The sequence below is a fragment of the Aythya marila genome (assembly GCF_965140915.1).
Source record: "Aythya marila genome assembly, chromosome: 3".
In the NCBI taxonomy this organism is placed as follows: Eukaryota; Metazoa; Chordata; class Aves; order Anseriformes; family Anatidae; genus Aythya; species Aythya marila.
The window spans coordinates 116,027,990-116,050,540 of NC_139044.1; the positions used below are offsets into that span (position 1 = coordinate 116,027,990).

Below are 22,551 nucleotides of genomic sequence, written 5' to 3' on the forward strand. Positions count from 1 at the left end.
GTAGGCAAGTGATTGAGAGTAAAATTCAGCTCTGCAAAGACAGAGCCTCAAACTGGACATCTAGGATACTTTAGGGAGTGTGAGGCATCTTTAGGCATCCAGCAGCCTCCTCAGAAAGGGGCAGATTTCTTAAAAGAGCCTGGTCAATGTGCAGTGCGTGTGCAACATGCAGGTGAAGACTGAGGGTTTGGTATCTGAAGGCACTACACACTTCTCTGCAGACCTGACAGGCTAAGAGCAGATGCTGTGATGTGTTTAGAATATCCCTGGAGTCACACACCCCAGAAAATCTCAGCGACATTCCCAGTAACAAAAATCTCCACTAGCTCACGTAAAATGCACCTCAGCCTTTGGGCCGAACATTTCATTTGGTATTATCTGTCTATCTGGCTGTCAATTACCAGAGCTCCACCAGTTACAGCCAGCAGAGGACTGGGTGTCTGTGCCTAATGACACCTACCTGCTGAGCAGTAGCATTTGTGTGGATCCTTCTGCGGAGGACGCTGTTCCCGGAGATACTGAACCATCCTGTACCAGTCACAGTCAGCATCTGCCAAGCAAATAATAGAATGTATGGATGAAAACAGGCACAAGCTGCATGAGACACAAAGACTTCAAGCCTGCTATGTGGATCATCTACCAGGGAGGAACTTACAGCAAACATGTCCTTTCACGCCTCTGTAAAGAGGCCCTTCAGCTACTCTTAAACCATGCTCACTTTCCACAATCTCTCCTGAGGCTCCTGATCTCAAACTAACAGGAGCACAAGGTATACACGATTTGCACAGAAATGCTGAAAGGCAAGAATGGTCCTCCAGTTCCTGACCTGCAGCCCTGAGGTTTAACCACGAGGACAGACCTCTTCAGCACCGAGCACTTCATCAAGCTGAAAGTTTCTAGCACCCAATTGCAATATAGACTCATTCTGATAACACACACAGTGCTCTGTCATTAGGTGGGGGGAAAAAAAAAAATAGAATCCATCCCAAGCTTGTATTAATTAGCATGAGGAACAAGGTAATGAGCAAGGTAAAACCTGAGGGGAGTAAGCTTTGCTTGCACTTTAACATATTAGCAAATTATAACAAAACCATAAAAATATCCTCCTACCAATGAGCGAGAAAGCCACAGACACCTTCAGCTCCCATGACAGTATTTATCAACTAACTCAGCAGGTTAAAACAAGGGGGGAACAAGACCTTTACCATTAGGACTTGCTGTCATCCATGTCAACTGAATCAGGGCTAGTCTACCTCCCACGGAATGGTGTAGGTTGGAAGGAACCCCAGGGCCAAGCAGGCAGCACTGACCTGCACTTCTGGAAGATGCAACGCACGAGCCCAAATTTCGTGTCTCTCCCTGTAGTAGCTGTTCACCACCTGGGGATTCAGCCAGGTGTTATGTATCTGGACTCCAACTCTCATCCCATTGCTGGGTGCCTTTCCATGATGTAGTGCTTCCAGGTAGTACCTCAGGCCGCCAGTTAGCTCAAATTTCTGGGATTTCGGCTGCCAGCTCTCACTCCAGTTCTTCACCCAGTTCCCAGACCATTCAGAATTGCCAGCAGGGATAGAAGCTATTCTCATCTGTGTCCAAACCAACCAAATCAATCAGAGGCATTTCTCTAGCACTAAACTACAACACCCATAGCTCCAAAACCAGACCTGTGCTTTTGGCTGATAGCAATGGGTTGGTGGTTGGCGTTCTTTTCTATTCTACAGGAAAAAAATATCATCTCATTGAACTTTGATAAGTTCTAAGGCTTAATACCACAATAAATATAATTCTTATGGCTGACCCTAGCCCCAGCAGCAGTTCCCCACATAGCTTTGCAAGGATGTCTTCAGTTCTGGTCCCTTAAATACAAACAAAAATGTCTTCAGGTAACGAAATTCAAAGACTCTGGATGTTACAGTGAGCCCTTCATGAGCCGGGCAGCTGATAAGGCTGATGTAAAATGCCAAATATAATAAATAAATAATAAAAGTTTCACTCTCCAGCAGACGTACAATAAAGGCCAACAAGCCAATTCATGCTGGGGGAATTCCTGCTTGTGATAACCTTAATTAAAACTCCTTCCTATTGTTACCTCCTTATTTTTCTCTGTACCAGAAGTAATACCTTGTTTCCTGGATCTTCAGATAAACTCAAGTACAGAGATGCCTGTCCATCTGCCTGAATCCAGAAGGTGTAATTGTTGGTCTGAGGAGCCACAAAAAATCCACGAAGCCTGGAGCTAAGCAAAAGCAGAACATCTGTAACGTGCAAAAGAGTTACTGTAAAATCCCTGCCCCCCTGCACTCCACCTCCATGCATACATCAAGTCACAGGGGAAGGGCACAGGACCAAGTAATAACTAAACACCCTCAGATTTTAAAACTAGAAGAACCTCAAAATGACCAATTTTCACGTTACAGTGTTCACGTTTCACAGTTTTCAAAAAGAAGAAAAAAGCAGCTTCATGAAAACAAGTAGGGTTCTGTTGGTGGTTACACCTCGTTTGTACATTTTTTCTCAAGCAAAGTCTTACCCCTGAATAGGCAGGAAAATGCTCAAGATCTCTCACAAGATCAACAAAGAAAAGCACAGAGGTGACAGAAAAATGAAAATGTCCATGAGCATTACACAGCTCTTCATAGGTGCATCTCAAGAGGCGCACGCAGTGGCCACCAACACAGCTCAGACATTTATGTAGCCTGGGGCAAATCACTTTATTTCCACTGGCATCACCTGAGCTGCAGTTGCCAGCATCATCCAAGGATGTGACCCCTCTGCATCTGGCCAGAGCACCAGCCCAAGACAGACGGACTACAGCTCCTTCTACCACCGCAGCAATTTCTTTCATGGTATTTCAGCACATCTAGGCCAGGCAGAACAGAAATACTGAATGAAAGCAAAAAGGGAAAAATAAAACACTTCGCTGAATATTCTGAGCTTCAAAAGGACCTCAGAGCAGAGGGTTTGCTTTGATTTAAAGGAGCAATGCAGTCAGGCTCTGCTATAAAGAACTGTCAGGTGTTATTGCTACCTCTTACACTGCTAAAGGTGATTGCCATGGCTTCATCTCTTTTTAAAATCACTGAGTACCTGAAGGAGTGCTTTGCCGCAGACAGAAATCTTACTGGGGAGCTGGCATTAGGTACAAATTGCCATCTATATCCCGGACCTGCTTCCGTTAGATCAGAGGCATCATCCCAAACTTCAAAGAGAAGCCCTCTATTTCCTAGAAAGTTAAAATAAAAGTGTTCTCAGCAGCAGCCAACAAAAACCCCAGAGCACATGCTAGAATCAGTGGTGTAAGGAGGCAGGCCAGGACAGAAAATTTTAATAATAAATTGGCTCTGCAGATGAACAGAGCTTCCAACCAAGCTTACAAGACCACTCTTGGAAGAGGTACTGAACTGGCCCACAGTCAAAATAAGCCAAACTTCATTTTATGCACAGTAATTTCCTATGGCAATGCTTCATCCAGGCATCCATACTACAGATATCATCTGTACATCCCCCCCTTATTGTCCACAGCCTTACACACCAGGCTGACATCCCTCCCACCATAGCCTGTGCAAGCAGTGGGTTGAGCTTCCTACCTTGCCTTTCCTTATTATTTACCTAGGAGAAACCAGCCTCATGGCTTGGAAAATCCTGTTTCTTGATCACGTTCACACCAAATTATTTCTACCCTATGTTTCCATGTGTGCTTTGCCTGTTTGGACCTTTGGTTATCAAATACCGTACCTGGCTGGGGGGCACCGAGCCTCCTGCCCTTGCCAACTGGCTCCGTGGTGCAGATGATTTGCTGGGGAGAGACATGCTTCACTTTACAGGGGACACCTGGCAACAGGGAAAGGAGACAAATGTCAGGCTTGGAAACACATCTGAGCAGCAGAATAAACCCATCTTTATCACCAGAAGGTGCTGACACTTTGCTAGAAGTCTCTGTTTGTACTATCAAGCAAGGAAAATGGTTCACTCCCATAGTCCAAATCACTGGACCCTCCTTCATGGTGAGTACATCTCCCATGCTGTCATTATCTCTGAAGAGCAATTGGGTTTGGTGTATTAAAATAAATAAATAAATAAATAAATAAAATAAAAATCTAGTGCATTATTCCTCTTACCTGCAGAGGTGACCTGCACCGGCTCCTCAAAATAATCCCCTGTGATAGTGAGATCAGTGCCTCCCCCAAGACTTCCACCAGCTGGAAACACAGAGGCTATTTCTGCAGAGGAAGGAAAAGGGGGATCTGAAAACGAGCGTAGGAAAGATTAATCCCAGCCCTATTTCTGTCAAAGCCAGCAGTGCACTTGCACTATTTCCAACCGGAACAGGCTCCTGTAAATAAAACAGGCTTCAGTGACCCTTCACGGAGATTTTGGCAGCCGCTGGGATTACACCAGGAATGAACCACACGGATAACAGCTGCATGACAGGGGAAATACTGTAATGCTTGGACTACTTAGCAGTGGCTGCATTTATCATGCTCAGATTGCAAAACGGTATATTCTGCACTACTGAGGCACTCTGGAAAAAAAAAATAATAAAATTATTTAAATCTTTTTGACTTTGTCTGACTTGCTTCTCAATTTAGTTTACTGGTTTAGATGTTACCGCGCTTCCCAACTGTCCCAGCTGGCTTCAGGGACAAACGCAGGGAGCTGAACACCTGATGGCAAATGTCCACATCATGACTACAAGAATCATTCATGATTTGATCTTATTATAATTATTCCCTTCTACACTGGAAACCTATTTTTCTCTTTGATGACATTTCCTCACTTTGCACTCAGATGCCCTAGTTTAACCAGCCAGTTGAATTTCGCACAGTTCGGAAAAAAAAAAAAAATAGTAAATATGAGAGAAGCTCGCCCAGATGTACAAATTTATATTTTTTTCTTCGTTCATCAGATTTTTAACTTTATTTTGGCAGTGTTGACTGCAGTGGTCTGCTGGAAAGATCTGGCAGGTCTTGTTTCTGCTGATGCTCTGCTAACATCCAACTCCACGCAAGGTTCCTCAGTTTGTAAATGAAGACATAAAATTACCCTCCATTACAAAGTGCTCTGCATTTACAGGTGAAATAAACTGTATGCTATATTTTGTATATCGTTTATGTATTGGCTTTTTTTTTTCATAACAAACTAATTTTGTTATATCCTGAACCAGGCTCCTAAGATACAGCCCATAAGGTAACAGTGCACCCATTACATTAATTTCAGCCCCTTGACAGGTCAAGGGAATGGCAGAAACACGATGGGACCTTTCTGGGGACCTGTGCAGGTGAACCAAGTGGTCTTTTTCAGCATTATTCAACCATTGACTGAAGTCAATGGCTGCCAAATGCTGATTCCCTAATTGTCTTTTGACTGTTAGGCACAGGTCCTTACTGACACTGTTTGCTCATGGCCATAATCTCAGGCTGGTGCTCAGAAACTTATTGTCTGCTGTTCTCATAGCTGGAAATATCACATGGAGGTTATAGGGTGCCTTGATCTGCCTTTTTTAATAATAGTACAAAAACCTGCCACTCACCAGCCCTTTATCCAGAACCCAGCTCTTGGAGTAGCTGATAATGCCCTCCTTGAGATGCTTTATCTCATCCTAAAGCCTGCATTGCATCCTTTTGTGGCCAGCATCTCATTCTTACCAAATACAGTGTGACTTAAGGGGGAGAGGTGAAATAAAGCCCTTCTCAATCCAACACCTCAAGCCTACTGGTGACCTGATGGGACAAGAAACAATGACAAAGTGACTCCATCCCAAATCCTGGCACCCTGCTGTGCTCTGGTTGACTCTCTCTCAGGTTAGGTTGTCCAAAAGACACAGTTCAAATGTATCCTTAAAAGGAATACTAACTCACTGCAGATTAGAATGAAGCCCATAGCAGCACACCCAGTCATAGCAAATACATTTGGTAATCCTGAAATTTTTGGTCTGCAGCTTTGTGTAGTGAGCCCGTAAGGAAGCTTACCATACTGGTAGGGCTACACAGCTAAAATGAGGGCACAAAAGGATTATCCCATTGGCATAATTAGAGGTCTTAGACATTGCTGGCACTGCCATGAGACGGGCCAACCATTGAGGTGAATCAGATCGGTACCTGAATGCATTTGATACAAGAAAAGCTCCTGTTTGGCACTGATGAGCCAAGCGTCTTTGTGGACTGCTGATCTGCAAGAGGGAGAAATGCATGAGAGATCCATGGGTATTTAACTTATGGTAGACCTTCCTTTGGCAGACCTGGACACTTGCTCTCCAGAGGAACATTTCTATGGAGACTAACACTACCTTTCACCTGCACATTGAGGCACAGATTCAAGAAATTATTACATGACTGAGACTCTTTATTAAGTTTTACCATTAAAAAAATATATAAAAATGTATGGTTTTGGAAGTGTTTTCACCTCTTCTTCTTTTATGTCTATATTTTTTCCATTTGTAAAAAGAGCTAAAAGCAAGGTAAAGGGATTTTATTCAATCTGAACTTAAATTGCTTCTTGTTTGGGCACCAAAAATAAAGTATTAGAACTACAAAGCAGAAATGGTTGGGGGGGGGGGGGAGGGGAATATTCTCTTTTTTCATCCCTAATCTGATGACCATCTTCTCAAGTTAGCAAAACCTTATTTCTAAGTAATGAAACACAAGTTTCAATAAAATTTTATGCACTTATTCTGGAATCAGAAATGGAGCTGTATACCCATATGAAACTACAAAAAAAAAAAAAAAAAAAAAAAAAGAGAGAGAGAGAGAAAGGCTCTTTTACTCACTTTCCTTTGTTGAACACTGAGAAGCTAACATTGTGGGACCCTGGAGGAGAGAAAATAAACGTGCTTTATGCCAGAAATGCAGAGAGCTTTATGAAGAGTGCATCCTACCAAACCTTTTCCAGATGTCATGTTCCTGATTCTCCTCTTCCTTACACTTTTCTTACAACAGTACAATTGTGTTGATTTCGGCAGAGCTGCTCTTGATTTAAATGAAAAGCTAGAATACTTTAAAACATACTATGAGAGTCCAAGAAATCTCACAAATAAAACAAGCAAAAAAAAAAAAATATCCCAATAACTCTATGGATACCCTCCAACCTCTGGAGATGCAGGAGTAGCGAAATATGCTAGAATAGAAACATGATTTCCACCCCCTTCTCTTTTCACCAACCTATGTGGTTCCCTTCCACCCGGCACTGCATGGTCCCCACTCCATCTTCTGCCTGAATTGGGTAGCTGTGGAAAAACAAAAGGACTTTGCTGAGCCTTGGGAGCAAAAAGAGCAAGATACAGCAAGAATCATTTAATCAAGTGAAGATGTGGACTTCCACTTCATAAGCTCAGCGGCTCAGGAGCCTAATAGAAACAGTATTCCAGCCTGGCCCCTTTCCTTTATTTCCAGAAGCTGATCCCGTTGGTGACTTTCAGAACCCCCATTTTAAATAAGAGCTGAGGGCAGACAAGTCTTGCCATATGGTAGGGCAAATAGTAGGACAAAAGCTGAGGGGAAGGGGGGAACACAACCTAGGATTTACACAAAGAAATGGGCCTAAAATTCAATTTGCTCAATTTTTCTTCTGCTTCACAACTTGACAAGGGCAATTCAGACCCATGCCTCTGGAAGGAGAGGAGCTGCACAGAATGGAGGGAGGTGATGTCTCAGCAACAGGTTAGAGTTTGCTCTTAAGATGAGAAAACTTTGAACCCGGAAACTGCTTTGGGAGGTGGGATAGGGGAAGATCAATAATACTATGACTCCATCTGTAGAAATTTAAACAATAATTTGCCAAGCCGCATAAAGAATTTTCTGTTTGGACCTGTGGTTTTTGTATTTTAAACAGCTCTCTTATCACTACCAGAGAAGGGATTTCCTGCTAGAGGAAACAGAGACAGGACAGTACTGCAGAGATAACACAGGCAGGCTGCCCATAAAACCACTCTCCTGGGGGTACGGATGCTGTTCCTCCCCTCCAGGTCCCCTCCATCTGCCCTGCAGCACTCAGGGATGGCTCCTAAGAAGGATTTGGGTGCCTAATTCCCATGCAAATCAATGGGATTTTTGTAACCAAATCTCCATTCTGGGCATGGTTTGCAAGGACTTGCAAAGAGATCACACTTCTCATTTCTAAGCTGCTTAAGAGTTTGAGGGCAAGACCCAGATCTACACCCAGTCATTGATTTGCACAACTGAGGACCTATCTTTAAGACATGGTACTGGGTATGAGGCAGAGGAGTATTTCAAGAGACACTTCCACACCTCCTCCCACTCTTAAAACTGTCCCACTGGTGTAGTTTAGACTATGGTGGGGTTTTCTTTGTTTGTTTTTCCTAGGCAAAACCTCCCAGAAAACATAGCACTTTCTGGCATTTCTCCTCTTAATTGTTCTTCTGTACACCCCCAGTCTGTGAGTAGGAATGGGTAGCAATTAAGCAAGATCTGCTGGTGCTACATCAACCTTTGGGAGCTGTGAAACAACACAAGTTCCATCATCAACTCCCATTTGCATTTAAGTTCTCCTCCTGGGAGCCAGGAGGAATTTTACAGCACAATAAGAGGGCTTGCTGAGAAGCCTTGGCACTAACTTTTGCAGGAGCAGGTTTTTCCCCTGTTCCTTGTAAAAACAACCTCCCTCTTTCAGGGCTCACAGGCTCCATGAGAAGTGCATCATTTATATTACAGAAAAATTAAAGACTGATACTTGTGTTATAGCATAGACTGAGCTGCGTTTGCTGTGTAACATTCCCACAACAGCAGCATACAAATACTGCTTGATGACTCTGAGCTTTGCACTCACTGATGATGTCCTGCAGTTCATTACCCACTCCTGCCTTGCTGGAGGCCCCTGAACAGCATAGGTGCAGCGAGGACATTACATATCATCTGTGGGCCCTGACCCTGCCTAGCTACAGCCAGAGGAGTAGAGAGCCAGCTCAGTTGGGACCCCGTGGTCCCTCTCTATATTATGACAAAGCAAAAAAAAAAAAAAAAAAAAAAAAAAAAAAAAAAAAAGCTGCACATAAGTCCTCGCACCACTACAAACCAAAGGTAGGTCAAGAACTGACATGCTTCCAGTCTGTCTGTCAGCAAAAGAGCAGAGGCTGATCCATCCATCTCCTTCTGCCATAAGAATAGCTGGTCTAGGAGAAAAAACAAACAAGCAAAACGATAGGACAGGTGATAACTTCCCTGGCAAAATCATGATTCTGTTAAAATCAGCAGCCAGTATTTTCAAAAGGGCCAGGAGTTTTCCCTCACTGGTATCCAGCATTTACTAATTCAGAAACCTAGACAAATCCTATTTTTTATTTATTCATTTTATTTGTCTTGGCCTGTAAAATATATTCCCCAAATACTGCAGGAACTACATGCCTATGAAGATTGTGGCAGAACCATCTTCAAGACACCTATGCTGACCTCAGACAACCCAGTATCTCCTCCCTGTAGTAAAAGGTTGGTGGTTTGGGTTCCAGATAGCCCCTATGCACCCTTCCCTCTTAGAGGCACCAGGTAACACAAGTAGATCATTCTGCTGGTACAACCATAGCACTTCAAGACAGACCTCAATCATTTCATTATTTCATTGAGAGGTAATGCTACAGACAACTTCTGATAAAAATCACCCAACCTCCTAACAGCAAAATTAAGTATTCCCACCTTAAAGAACGGATATGGAAAGAAAACTTCATCTGGGGAGGAGGAATCAGGTGGGAGCAATAGGTTCACAGTAATTAGCATAACAAGCAAAAGGTGGCAATGTTTCTTTGAGAATCAATAGACAATTGAGGAAAATAAGTGAAACACTTTGCTATGACCCATGCTTCAGAGTAGTTTTATAACAGAGTTTGGTTTTATTAATAGTGATTCCTGATACTATAATGCTTTTCTTTTAAGGATAAATTGGAAAAAAAAAATCAGTGCTGCAAAAATGATTAATTCATCCTTGGACCGTCACATCCCATACAAAGCCTGAAAAAGCACGCAAAACACTTTAACTAAAAAACTCTTTTTTTTTTTTTCTTCTGCCATCTGAATCCTGAATCAGTGTGACTGAGTGACAGATGGCTCTGCTCAAGTCCAAGTCCCCACCTGGTACGTATTTACTAACACACCAAAAATGGGCAAAGTATTCCTGTGAAGCTAGGATGTGAACCTGCCTGGTATGCTAAGATTTTGAAGCCATTTCCTTTTTGGCTATAGGGAGGTCAATCTGTAAATGAATAATATAGCACTGGAGCATGCAGGCCCAAGCAACCTGCAGACATACCATCCTTTCTGCTCACGGATCAAAGGTTTCACACTTCCACTAGAGACAGGTAAAACAGTAATTAGTATTGAACAAAGGATGGTACTGTGTGTCCAGTGAGCAAAACTGTAGGGCTGATAAAAGATAGGGCAGGTATCTGCACTGACTTCCATTCACGTTAGCAGAGAATTTAGTTACACAGCAAGGGACTTCTCCATTCAGTCTAGCAACTAGCTACAAAAACATATAGTGGGCATATATCTGCTGCTGCTGCTGCAATTAAAATTTCTAAATTACTACTAAGAATATATACCTTCCTTGACTACTGCACTGATCCTTAAAATGCCAGAATACCTATAGATTACTAGTTGATCTATATCCATCTGGGCTTAGTTCTTCACTGACACTGAGGCAAGAGCAAGGAAAACATAACCCAGCAGTAGCTGAGAATATTGAATATCTCTAAACATATATATGTGTATATGACAGACATCAGGTCAGCATTCATACTCATTCTGGATTTACTGTGCTTATAGTCCTGATGTCCTAATGTTAAAAAAAAAAAAAAATAAAAAATAAAAAAAATAAAAATAAAAAAAAAGGAAGGAAGAAAAAAAAAAAAAAAAAAAGAAAACTACCTGTTTTGCTCTGTGGTGCATAACCCTAGAGGCAGCAGAAAATAAAATCAAACCTTCCTTGAAAACAAGGAAGTGACCAGAGAAGGTTTAAAGCAGTGAAAAACAAAGCCTTTTGTCTCAAAATACTTGTGCTTTTGTCTTCTGACTCACTAGAGCATTTGCCTCCAACTAATAGTATTTCTAAAAATGCAAATGGAAGGGAAAATTTATTTAACTTTTAGATTCTGACATTATTTTAATTAGTTAAATTTTAATTTGCTAGCCAAAATAAGATCTACAGCAACCAGACGCAATTACAGTACAATTCACACTGAGCCGTGATTGACTGTGCTGCCAGTAAAGAAACCAACTAGCTTAATGGACCAGTTGCAATTAGATTAACAAAGTTTGCTGGAGCCCAACTCATGAGCTGCAATAAAGCACAAAAGTAGTAAATGGCAATTCTGGGCCAACTGGTTGCAATTTATTGCTTTCACAGAGGCTGATAGAAGAAATGGTAATTTACAGGGGCAGGGGCAGCTAGCAGCTTATATATAATTACCCATCAATATAATCCACATTGAAGTCCAGGGTCTCATATCTTCCAGCAATTGTCTTCCCATATATCTCTATTAAATTTCCTGTTTGAAAGGAAATAGAAATTGAAGAGAGTCTTTTAAAAGCAGAGTGTTTACATTTGCAGATTTTGTGAACTGAACCAAAGAAATTCTTGATCTTTGCAAATTAATGCAGAGTGTTACCCAACTGCCTGTACCCATGCCTACTCTCAGCTTCTATCAAAGTTCAAGGTAACTGTACATTTAAATCCACTTACCCCAAAACACACATCTGTTTCCCACTGAAAAAGTCCATTCCAGATTTTTCAGCAGAACTCTAGTATTTGTACCAACAAGACACCTCCTCACATTTGTGAATTAAAACCACCATCCTATCCAAATGCCACTGCAGAACATCATGAAGCAACCAAAATGGCATCATCAACATGCGCTATGTGTTAGTGTGCAATGTTTGTATGCTAGACAGGGCCAGGGCCTGAAGAAGAACCTCAGCACAAATCAATTTTATTGTGTTATACACAATACAGATAATACCCACAAAGCAGCTGTACAGCAGCTGCTTTACCTTTAGGATAAACGTTTTAACGTACTATGTTTAAGCACATATGCTTAAAATTAAGTCCTTGAAGCAGGACCTAAAAAAATAAGGATAATATAAGGATTAATTAACATACGGTGCAATAAAGGAGTATTTAGGGAATTCAGAGAGCAAAATTCTCACTTAGCATATCTACAGTGTAGGTAGATACATAGGTTCTACCATGTGTGTTGATTTTCTGAGCTCCCCATAGACAGTGGAGGTCTAACCCATATTAGTCAATAAAAATCATGAAGGGTGATTCAACTTTCCCTAATGTAAATGCCTACATGTGGCCAGGTGAACCACACCTGGTTCATTTTGGAAATAAGCATTTCAAGCTGCTTGAAGAAGCCTGGAAATGCCGACAGAATAGCAACAGGGAAAAAGCCTTCCAAAGTCCAGGTAGTTGTTCAGAACAAAACCAGATTATCTTATCATGCCACTTTAAAGATCGATCTGAAACTCTATTAATTAAAAGACTGGTATGATATTACAACATCAGCACCTAATAGATAACCCTCAAAACTACTATGAAATAAATAGGGCCAGATGACTTAATCTGGAATCAATCAGATCTGGCACTCTGCAGCATCTCTGTACTCAGGCAAAGTTGGGCTACAGAAACCATGTGCCAAATAACCCAGCAGCCACAGAGCATTACCCATTTCTCTTGTACCCAGGGCAGCAGACTCCTTGTGCAAACCCATTTTCCTGTTCAGCGTGAGCTTGGACATTAAGTTCTGGAGGTGCCTATTTCGAACCCCAGCAACAAAGATCCCTCATAAGCAGAAAGATGGTATGGAACATCAAATAATAATTAAAGTGGGCTCCAGCCTAAAGAAAGGTCCCGTACCTGGGATGCCAGATGGTGGGCTAATTTGGTAAACCACAGGTGTCTGTGCAGCAGAAAACTGCAAGAAGAAATTTGTAGTTAAACAGCAGTCATTCTCACAGCAGCCCAACAGGATCTGATTATGCATTGCTCACAACACAGTTGGCACGCACATTTCAGAGAGTCGTGCTTTAGGATTTGATCTTTGAAGCAGAGTCCTGCCCTGAAAAGAGAGCAAGTATAGATGTACCCTTCTTACCCTCTCTGCATTCAGAGTCTGGCTTGCAGCTATTTCTTGCACCCATTTTGTGCCCAGATTGCCCATCCTGGTTGGAGTCAGTCCCAGAAGATGTGGTTTAATATTTTAAAGAATTGCTAAGCCTTTTTTCTTTCCTGAAGATTAGACCTGCATTTCTTTTGGCATTGTGTCATCATGCCCCCACCCCCCTCCCACTCCCCCATTAATATCCTCTTAAAAACTATTTCTACATCATAGAACTGAGACTTCCAGTAGCATTTAATGAGCTTGTTGGGTACCTAAAAGCAATGTAGCCAAGAAAAAGCTTACATTGACCCATCTTAATACAGTATCAGAGATGTGTTCAGAGAAACGCTACTTTGCCACCTGAGGGAACAACAAGGAAATACTGGAGTCACTACAGAGCACTATTTTTGTCTTAAACAGAGCCCAAGAAGGAGTAGAGAGATTTTGCTTTGAGGCAAGCTTCTCAGAAGATGGGGAACACACAAGAACCCCTTAGAAGTGGAAGAAGGTTGTCCTCAGCCTCCTTCCAAATGCACAAGAGTCCACATCCTGACCCTGCCTTGTTCACAAATACAGGAACAGCCCTGCTTTTTGCAGGGAGGCCTTGGCAAAACAGCTTCAGTGCCTTACTCCTCAGATACTTGCTCTGAAATGCAAAAGTAATGTTGTCATTCCTCTGTGCAGCATTCTGCACTCTGGAAATGAATAACAACAAGTGAAAAATAAGGATCAGATCCACGAAGGAATTTAAGTGTCTTGGGCTTAAGGTGATCTGTAGAGGTGCCTGGCTTCTTCAGACGCTGTAAAATCCATTGGCCTCTCTGCTTTCTCAAGAGCCACAAGTACCTCCAGAAAACTGGCCTGCAGCACTGCTAGCTGGCTAAATCCCAATTCTAAGTCATTAACTGCTGGATTTCATTAAACTTAAAGAAAAAATATGCTTCCCTTGTGCATTTGTCCTGTCCCCATCCCGAAATCATCCATTTCTCAGAACTGCCTTCACATCTCCATCCTTCCCACCTTCTTTATGAGCCCTCCTGTCCTCAGTTGCACTCACAGATGCTGCTGCCAGCTCAATAAATAGCATAAACTCATTTCCAGACTTAAACCAAGGATGCCATCACATATTTTTTTAAACATTCCTTGAACCCCAGACCCTTTCAGAGCTCGATCTGTTTATGTCCTCATTACAATCATGTGGAAAACGAATGAGTAGCCATAAACTCCCTTTAGTCATGGTCAATGCAGAGGGGCAAAACACATTCCCTGGGCTGGAGCAGATTCAGAGAAAGAAGCCAAAACCAGCACGAAAGCCAGGGCCACTAGCTGACACCAGTTTTCAGAGCTGTTCAGACTTGTTGCTGCCTGCAGCAGGCTTTTTCAATCTGCTGCAGAGGCAAAATTAATTTTTAATACGCATAGCTCCCAGGTCCCAGTCCCAAAACAAAGAGACACACTGTGTTTTATTTAGCTTGGAATGTGTCTCATTAACAGCATCCCCTGGTGATTTTTCATCAGCTCTCTAAGCTAGCTCAACCACCCAATGACTCTTCAGCTTTAATGGGCAATTTACTGAAACTCTGGGCTTTCTTGCTTGATACTTAAAGTTCGCACAGAGGTGGGGTGTGACTTCTGAACACACTAGGCCTCATCCTGAAGCACACAGCCATGGATGTGTTCTCACACTGAGAGGCAAAATGCTGTGGTAGGGGATGTGTTGTAGGCTCTCAAAACAACCCAGCAACAGAGATGAGATCAGAACTGAGGCGTGAGCTTTCCTAAACTTGTACATTTTTGGTGTGGAGAGCTATCCCAGAGATGGAGAGGCCCTTTCCCAGAATCAGCAGTGTCCATGGGAGGTGTCCTGCCGTGGCTACCTGTCAGTGCTGACTGACTGCTACCATCCTGCATCTCAGAGGGCAACACCAGAAGTCATCCAGTGCCCTATCCAGTTGGGACAGTATTGGCTGGGTTAGGAACACCCATGTCTGTCAGTTGTTGGACCTTGCATGGTATCCATGAAGTAAAAGGGTCGTTCACAAGAGCTGTGATAGTCAGATACCTGAGCAGAGCCCTGGGCTGTTGTAAAATCTTCATCCTTGGAGGTTTTCATGACTTGACTGAATAAAGCTCTGAGAAAACAGCTGTGATCTCATAGCCAACCCTTTGAGCAAGAAGTTGGACCCCCCTGATGTCCTGTTCTACCCAAGCCTGTGATTCTGGGATGGCGTGAATTGCTCTGCACAGTGTGAGCACCTACAGTCAGCAAAGGGGGGGGCAAAGAGTCTCAGGTAGTAATTCCAGTCACTAGAGCTGAATGCAACCTCTCCATAGTCCTTGTTAATCCACTGAAACACGGTATCATTCCTTATTTTTGACTTTGTCTCCAAATTGAAATAATGAAAGGCCTGATCTGGTATTTCTGACAGAACCAAGGTGGACTGAGAATAAGAACAGCTGAAATTTCCCATAGGTATTTCAGATGTGATATGATTTCTCATTACATAGATACATGCCATGATATTCATCATCTACATCTATCTTTGCTTGATAAGCCCATAATTTTTGGTACACAATGCTAGCCAGACTATGCACACCTTTATAAATTTGTTTAGTTGAAAGTGACAAATTCTGTCAGTAAGGCCCCGAGAGTCAGAGAAAGTGTGATTCATTGCTTGGACAACGATTCTAGACAAGGTAAAACTAATTCACAAGTTGGTCTTCTGACTGCATGGCTTTGGTACAGAGACCATTTAACTTGAACCCAGATTTTTCCTTCAGAAATACTTGAGGTCTCATAGCCTATCCAGTGCCAGACTGAATGCCTTGGTTCATCTAGTTTGAAGGGACACAAGGAACATCTTGCCTTCATGTCCTGACGTGTAATCAATATGAGAGATACTATTTCAATACATATCCTGTGATACAAAGTCTGAAGTTTTGACTCTCTTCAATGCCTTCAGCTGTTCATCATCACTTCTATCCTTTCTTGGTCGTTACCTTGAAAGTGTAGTTTTCTTTCTCTACCCCAGTCAAGTTGTTAATCACACGTCCTTTAAAGGCCACCTCCACATAGTACAAACCTTCCTGGGGTGAAGACCTAGATGGGGGAAAAAAACGTATTATTTTTATATAGATTGGGTTTACTATTTTTTAGGTAATGCCAAGTCATTGGGACAATCTTATCAGGTTCACAGAGACACTGATAGAGTAAAACACTTTAATACTATGAACCCAAACTCAGAAATTAGTGTACAAAAAATATGAAGACACGGCAAGAAATTGTAGGTAAGTGCAGAAGGTGATAGGACTATACCAGAACATACATCCAATTTATATGTAAATGCAAAGTATATACACATGCTCATTAGTGCTCATTAATACTAATGAATAATTGTTCTTCATTGCTATTAAAATACCCCAAGGCTGCCTAGATTTACAGGGAAGTTTGATCCTGGCTTGTAAATGAATGTTGCATCTAAATGTACAGCACAGCATTCAGCAGGGTTAACTCCAAACCAAATCATAGCAGCGAGAGATGGAAGAGCCCCACCAGGCTCACCCCTACAGCCTCCCGAGGCACAGCTAGCCTTCCAGTCAAACAATATCCTTTAACCTGTGACAGATGGGAAGGAGAGAGCTTAGGTTCCCCAGCTGCTGCCTGGAATCATGTTTGTTTCCATCTCTACCACAACTTCTATGATCTTGAACAGGGCAAGAATGTCAGAAACTGGTAAAATCCCCAGATTTTCTTGGGAGCTGTGCATCTAAGAATGTGATTTCTACAAGCTTTCGAGGATCAGAGTCTAGTTTCTCCAAGTCTCTGTCTGATTCATGCTAGTTAGGCTAGTCCTTCATTAAGCTGAAGCATGGAATGCAGCTCAGCTTGGGAGGTGCCCAGGTGCAGCCATAGGAATTCCTTAAACTCCCAAACTGCCTGTACAGACACTAAAGGAAAATGAGGATTCTACCAGGCAAATGACAAAGGTCTTGCCAGGGGAGATTTAGATTGGGTATTAGGTAGAATTTCTTCATGGTGATCAAACACTGGAACAGGCTGCCCAGGGAAGCGGTAAAGAACCTATCCCTGGAGGTATTTAAAAGAAGTGTGGACGTGGCACTAAGTTGTCATGTGTTAGTGATGGGACTCAGTAGGTCAGATTGATGGTTTTACTTGATGGCCTCAAACGTCTTTTCCTACCTAGATGATTCTATACTGTAGTCAGGGACCATACCTTGTTCTGCATCGTATACTGGGTAAGCCAAAATATACAGGAGAGACATCGCATGGCAAACTGGGCAGGTCTGGGTTCACCAGGGACACCTCCAGGTGGGACCAGCTGGCTGAAGAGATGTGTTCTGCCTGCTGGGATGCTGAACATAAGCAAGCAAGGTCAAACAGAGGAGCTTTGTGGGGACAGGACTATTCACATCCAGTCACACAATGTACACATTTTCAAATGGACACTACAGCTTCTCTTTAGGAGCAATATTTAGAACCCCAAATTGGACTTTTTTTTTTCTTTTTTTCCTTTAAATCATGTTTGTGTAATTTTGTGGGAAGAGAGAGTTCATCTTACCGTGTAGCTGCATGGCTTTTTGCCTCTAATACAATGCCTGCACTCTCCCCAAAATATATTATTGCAGAGATTGACAGTTATCAGCAGTTTGAATCTCCTCAGCCATCTACACTGCACCAACCATCATAACCACAGATAATTAAAGCACCTGTAAAATTAATACTTTTCCTTAATCTTTGCAGTTACTTATGTCCTGAATGGTTTTGCTGACAGCACCTTGAGTTCACCTGTGCTACAAGGTGGATCAGCTTAGCCCATTTCCTCAGTGAGCTGTCTGCAAGGCTTCTCAACTTCAGAAAGTCAAGGTGTGAACAAAACTTAGCATGCTTAGCTTTTGTAGCTTAATCTAATACAGCTAGAAACATGCTTCTAAACATCTATCCCTTTGTTGTCTGTCTTTACAGGTGTCTCCCAGCTCACAGATTCATTTTAAGTGACATCAGTAGTTTCTCCATTTTCAGCAAACTGCACATTTATTCCTGGTCCCAGGAACATTTTTCCCTTTCTCCCAGTGCCTGGATGTCTGCTCCCCCCCTCAGAAATGTATCCTAGGCTCAGTGATTGTCCCTGCCTGCTACACAGTGCTGTTCAAAGCACATCTCCCCTGAGGACACAAGCTCCCCTTCCCTCCATTTCAGCATCTCTCCAGGAAATCACACTATTCAGAAAAAATAAGACTGATATCATTTGTCACATTTACAAATAACCGAGTGCCAGAACTTGAGCAGTTTAATCAACATACGTCTCAGACAGACACCAGCTCTCTTCCCAAGGAGTTAATATTCAGCACTACTGAAAATCAGATGCGGTTTTGTAAAGTTGGGTTCGTGCCCAGATGAGCAGGGCATATCAATTTCTGTGATTTTTACACAGATCTCATGTTTAAATTAGTGTTTCTAACACTCCAGCATCAGACAGCCTATGAAAAGACTTTCAGACTTCCTTCAATTAAAAAAAAAAAAAAGCCAGCAAGGAGGAAATTTGTAGCCCTAGTTCTACAAAAACAAGGTAGGAATCTGACTTATCTCGCTTAGAAAAAATCAGAAAACAAGCAACCATCAGCAATAGCTTATGAAGTAACTATATTATTAGTAGTAACATTATTATTTTTAGTATTACAACAGCAGAGTGGCGCAGCGGAAGCGTGCTGGGCCCATAACCCAGAGGTCGATGGATCGAAACCATCCTCTGCTAATTGCCTTTTGGGTGTTCAAGGAGAGGTTGGATGTGGTGCTTAGCGACATGGTTTAGTGGGCGACACTGGTGGTAGGGGGATGGTTGGACCAGATGATCTCGGAGGTCTTTTCCAACCTTTATGATTCTATGAATTTCAAGCTGATTTCATGTTCTGGGTGCTACATCCCACCTATCTGTTGCTCAGGATTTGTCACTCCAACCTCCAGTCTCAGAACAGAGCTGATTCTTTCTTCCTTTGGTAGAGTTCAAAGAGTTTAGGATTTGTAAGAGTTTAAAACTCACCATCCAGGGTAATAGTGATCCACGTTCCTCCAGCAATGCTGCCCTCTCGAGGCTTAATGAGCAATCCTGTGGCAGACACTGCAAAAACAACCCAAGCTGAAGAATAATGCAAACACTGAAAACATCTAACTCAGGACAAAGCAAGGCATCGTGGTCTGGCAGCTCCTCCTGTGATTCCCTCTTCATGATTCCTCCTTCCTAGGCCTTTAGTAAATTAGCCATATCACTCATCATCCAACTGTGTCCCCTAAGTAAAAGTCCTCCTTCCCCTCACAGAGGTTTTCATGCCTTCGAAGCTTGGTGAACCAAGCCAATCTAAGCCTCTTGTCCTCCTCAAGAGTTAAATAATATTTTTCCAACTCTGAAGTGTTTGCTCACTTCTGTACACTGTCCCCACATTTAGGGTGGCCCACATAACGTATCCTCTTCTGGCCCAGACAGCCTTTCCAGCTCTTTCTTGGAGAAGTCCTTAGGAAACAAAGGCAGAATGGAAAGGAGCTCCTGCTTCATGAAACTAAGTTACCTGTAACTTACTATGTCGCATTTTCCAGAAAGACATCAAATTCTTAAGAGGATTTAGGATTTCTTTGGGGGGCACTCATCCTCTGAAACTAATGGAGTCAATAGAGTCCTTTTTACAATGGTACCCTGTTTCCTGTCTAGCATTTCAGAAGATTTCCAACTTCTTATCTGTATGTTAATGCAATCTCGCCTACCATCCATATTCTTCTCTCTAAAGAGAAGTATTTGACATACTTGCATCATGAACACTTAATATCAACATGGAAGCAATCACGACCATCATCAAGCAAATGAAAACCAACATGTGTCAGAGGAACCCAGTTACAACAGGGACAATTAGCTATAAATCCACAGACATCCAGAAACCTCCACTGGCTATGGAAGAGTGCCATGAAAAGCCACTGTTAAGGGTGGATAATAACCAGAATGCTGGAGACATTACTCCATAACACCCAGCATCTTTCCGAGATGCTTCTGCATGTCTCATGTGAAGTCAGGCCATGCCAACCCAGCGGCACCCTTGTATTATCAGCAGGATGGGAGACAACACTATCTGCCACCCACCTGCAAAGAACACCAGAAAGGGTGGTCTCCAAAGGTTCATCTTGGACTTTGGATGGGGATTTCATGGGATGGTGGCTCAGGACCTTAACACGTTTTCTGACAAATTAAAAGAAACCCTATCTGTATTCTTCATGTTGCATTGAAGCAATGGTCTGTGTTACAGCAGCCAAGGCAGACTGGAAGATAGAATCATAGAAAACACATTGATTCATCTCTCACGCAGTACAAAGGATCAAAATAATGTAATAATGCTCTTTCCCCACCCACCCAATACACCTATACCCCACTGAGCAGACCACTTTCTGGCTAAGCTCAGGATGAGCTTCCCCTCACTGGGGCCATGTTTCATGAGACTGGCTTGAATTAAGCAATAAACACACCTGACTTAATTTAGAGACAATGCTATTAAGCTCTCGTCACTCTGTGCTGTTTCATACAAAATCCTTGCATGTATTCCATTAAATAAAACTGTGCCATGGTCATTCCCCAGCTATAAAACCAAAAGACATGGCCTGACTGTCCTCTTCAGCTCTCTAGCCTTCCACAGCTAGCCCCACACACCTTCCCACTACTGGGAATGGTCTCTGGCCTAGGAATTGTTTTGAAGACTGCTGCTAGACTTGGTCACAACACTGCTGGGGACTGTTTTAATTATTTAAGAATTTAAATATTTGAGTCCCTGTAGCCTGGGAAGTTCCCTGGTCTTATTTGCTTTATGTGCTGCTACCACAGGCAGGCATATCACATATTCTCTTTAAAAAGCCCATCCCAGAAACTGTTTAACATTCAAAAATACAGACTATCAATGTCTGCTGCCTTCACCCCTGGTTTTGTACTGTTATGGAAATAGCCATGAGTCAATTAACTCAGTCACATTTTAAATGAGCAAAAGCCCCAAATTCTCACCAATGAGCACAGAAAGTGGCTGGGTCATTGGATTCTCACAGGATACTCTTCCCCTCATGCAGAGTGTCCCTTGGTTACTGAAGTTCAGATAAGACCTCAGAAACCCCAGGCAAAAAAAAGATAAAACCAAATGGCAAGAAGCTGATTTAGAAGTTCAGATTTTTGTTGCAGTGGGGTCTGTAGGACAAAGATCACAATCACTGGATGAGGCACTGCGTAATCAGTAATTATCAAAGAAAAAAATGACACGAAGGCAGACTTACCTTTCTGCTCCATCAGTTTCCACCACCTAGTGAAAAAAGACAAGGGCAGACACAGCTCTCAAGGCCAGGTTCCTCTTCACAGTGGAAGATCTGTGTGTTAGCACCCTAGGAAAAGTGCAACAGGTGAGTGATTCTATTAGAGGTGAGAGCTGAGCAGAAACCTTGGTTATGGTGTGTACCAAATGCACCATGGTCATAAAGCCAACTACTACAGTCATTGCAACCAGCAGCACTGCATGTGCAAGCCAAATACACATGGAAATAAGGACTAGAATGAAGCTGGCCACCACGCATCATTTGAGTCGGCTGCAATGCCTTCAGTAGTCAACCCTCATCAATGCACCAGTTTTGTAGCATGCTTTAGTGAGAGAAAAAACATACTCCAAGCCCCTAGCCAGCTTGCTCCTTTTAGTGCCCTGACTTATCCACAAAGAAGCTGCAGCTAAGTGGGAAATGACCTCTCCTAACAGAGAGCTAAAAATGACTGACCAGCAGAACCAGTGCATGCATTCAATGTCAGGCATTCCCTGCTCTTTTGTTGTAAGATAACAGACTAGCAGTGGTGCTTCTATTGCTTATCGTATCACACAAGTCCTGCTGTAATTACTCACCTGTGTTTCTTGCACCTTTTAACATAAATGCAGTTTGTAGAGGTCAAGTCCAAAGCCTTGATGCATGTGAGCCTTGCATTTCAAAGCAGGCATATAAAAGGTCATTTAGGTGTATTTTTATTATCCTTATGAGGACTTTTTAAAGTATTACTCACCTCATTCTCTTTGTTGCTTTTCCATTTCTCAGAGGAGCAAAGTGTGGGGGCTCTGCTACCTGTATAACTTCTCCATCCCTTTGGCATCTGCTCTACCACAGTTTGTGGTTGGAGGCTGTGTCAGGCACTCAGTTCAGTCCCCTGTGGGTAATCGAGTCACCTGTGCTGTGCTGAAAGCCACCAGAGTCGTTTCTCAGCAGCCTCAATGCCTGTTGCAGGCAGCTCAGAGCTGTCCATTGCGCAGGCTTAATTATTAACCTAAGCTACTTGCTATTAACTGTTTTGTTCCAGGTCCTTAATAACCACAACAGGAGTTTCTTGCCTTCATATATTACTCGATCCTCCAGAAGGAAGATAATCAACCCATTT

General features: G+C 42.6%; 1 protein-coding gene across 7 annotated transcripts in view; it reads right to left on the reverse strand.

Annotated features, from left to right (window-relative positions):
* The window catches only part of PKHD1 (PKHD1 ciliary IPT domain containing fibrocystin/polyductin), a 255,796-nt gene extending 233,460 nt beyond the window's left edge, over nucleotides 1-22,336 (reverse strand). For 5 of the 7 annotated variants that reach the window (XM_082758116.1, XM_082758114.1, XM_082758119.1 and 2 more), the window contains exons 1-18: nucleotides 21,417-21,513; nucleotides 21,154-21,330; nucleotides 20,248-20,423; nucleotides 19,162-19,239; nucleotides 17,338-17,476; nucleotides 16,103-16,202; nucleotides 12,859-12,916; nucleotides 11,410-11,488; nucleotides 9,050-9,124; nucleotides 7,158-7,222; nucleotides 6,767-6,806; nucleotides 6,099-6,169; nucleotides 4,119-4,220; nucleotides 3,736-3,831; nucleotides 3,088-3,223; nucleotides 2,122-2,236; nucleotides 1,311-1,586; nucleotides 461-550 (exon numbers count right to left, since the gene is read on the reverse strand). In XM_082758116.1, the coding sequence (XP_082614242.1) occupies nucleotides 461-550; nucleotides 1,311-1,586; nucleotides 2,122-2,236; nucleotides 3,088-3,223; nucleotides 3,736-3,831; nucleotides 4,119-4,220; nucleotides 6,099-6,169; nucleotides 6,767-6,806; nucleotides 7,158-7,222; nucleotides 9,050-9,124; nucleotides 11,410-11,488; nucleotides 12,859-12,916; nucleotides 16,103-16,202; nucleotides 17,338-17,476; nucleotides 19,162-19,239; nucleotides 20,248-20,287 (1,560 nt within the window). In that variant the 5' untranslated portion in view covers nucleotides 20,288-20,423; nucleotides 21,154-21,330; nucleotides 21,417-21,513. Of the gene's footprint in view, nucleotides 1-460; nucleotides 551-1,310; nucleotides 1,587-2,121; nucleotides 2,237-3,087; nucleotides 3,224-3,735; nucleotides 3,832-4,118; nucleotides 4,221-6,098; nucleotides 6,170-6,766; nucleotides 6,807-7,157; nucleotides 7,223-9,049; nucleotides 9,125-11,409; nucleotides 11,489-12,858; nucleotides 12,917-16,102; nucleotides 16,203-17,337; nucleotides 17,477-19,161; nucleotides 19,240-20,247; nucleotides 20,424-21,153; nucleotides 21,331-21,416; nucleotides 21,522-22,182 lie in introns of those variants that run through there. The other 2 variants (XM_082758115.1, XM_082758117.1) reach the window with 2 other exon arrangements.
* Nucleotides 22,337-22,551: the final 215 nt, after the last annotated feature.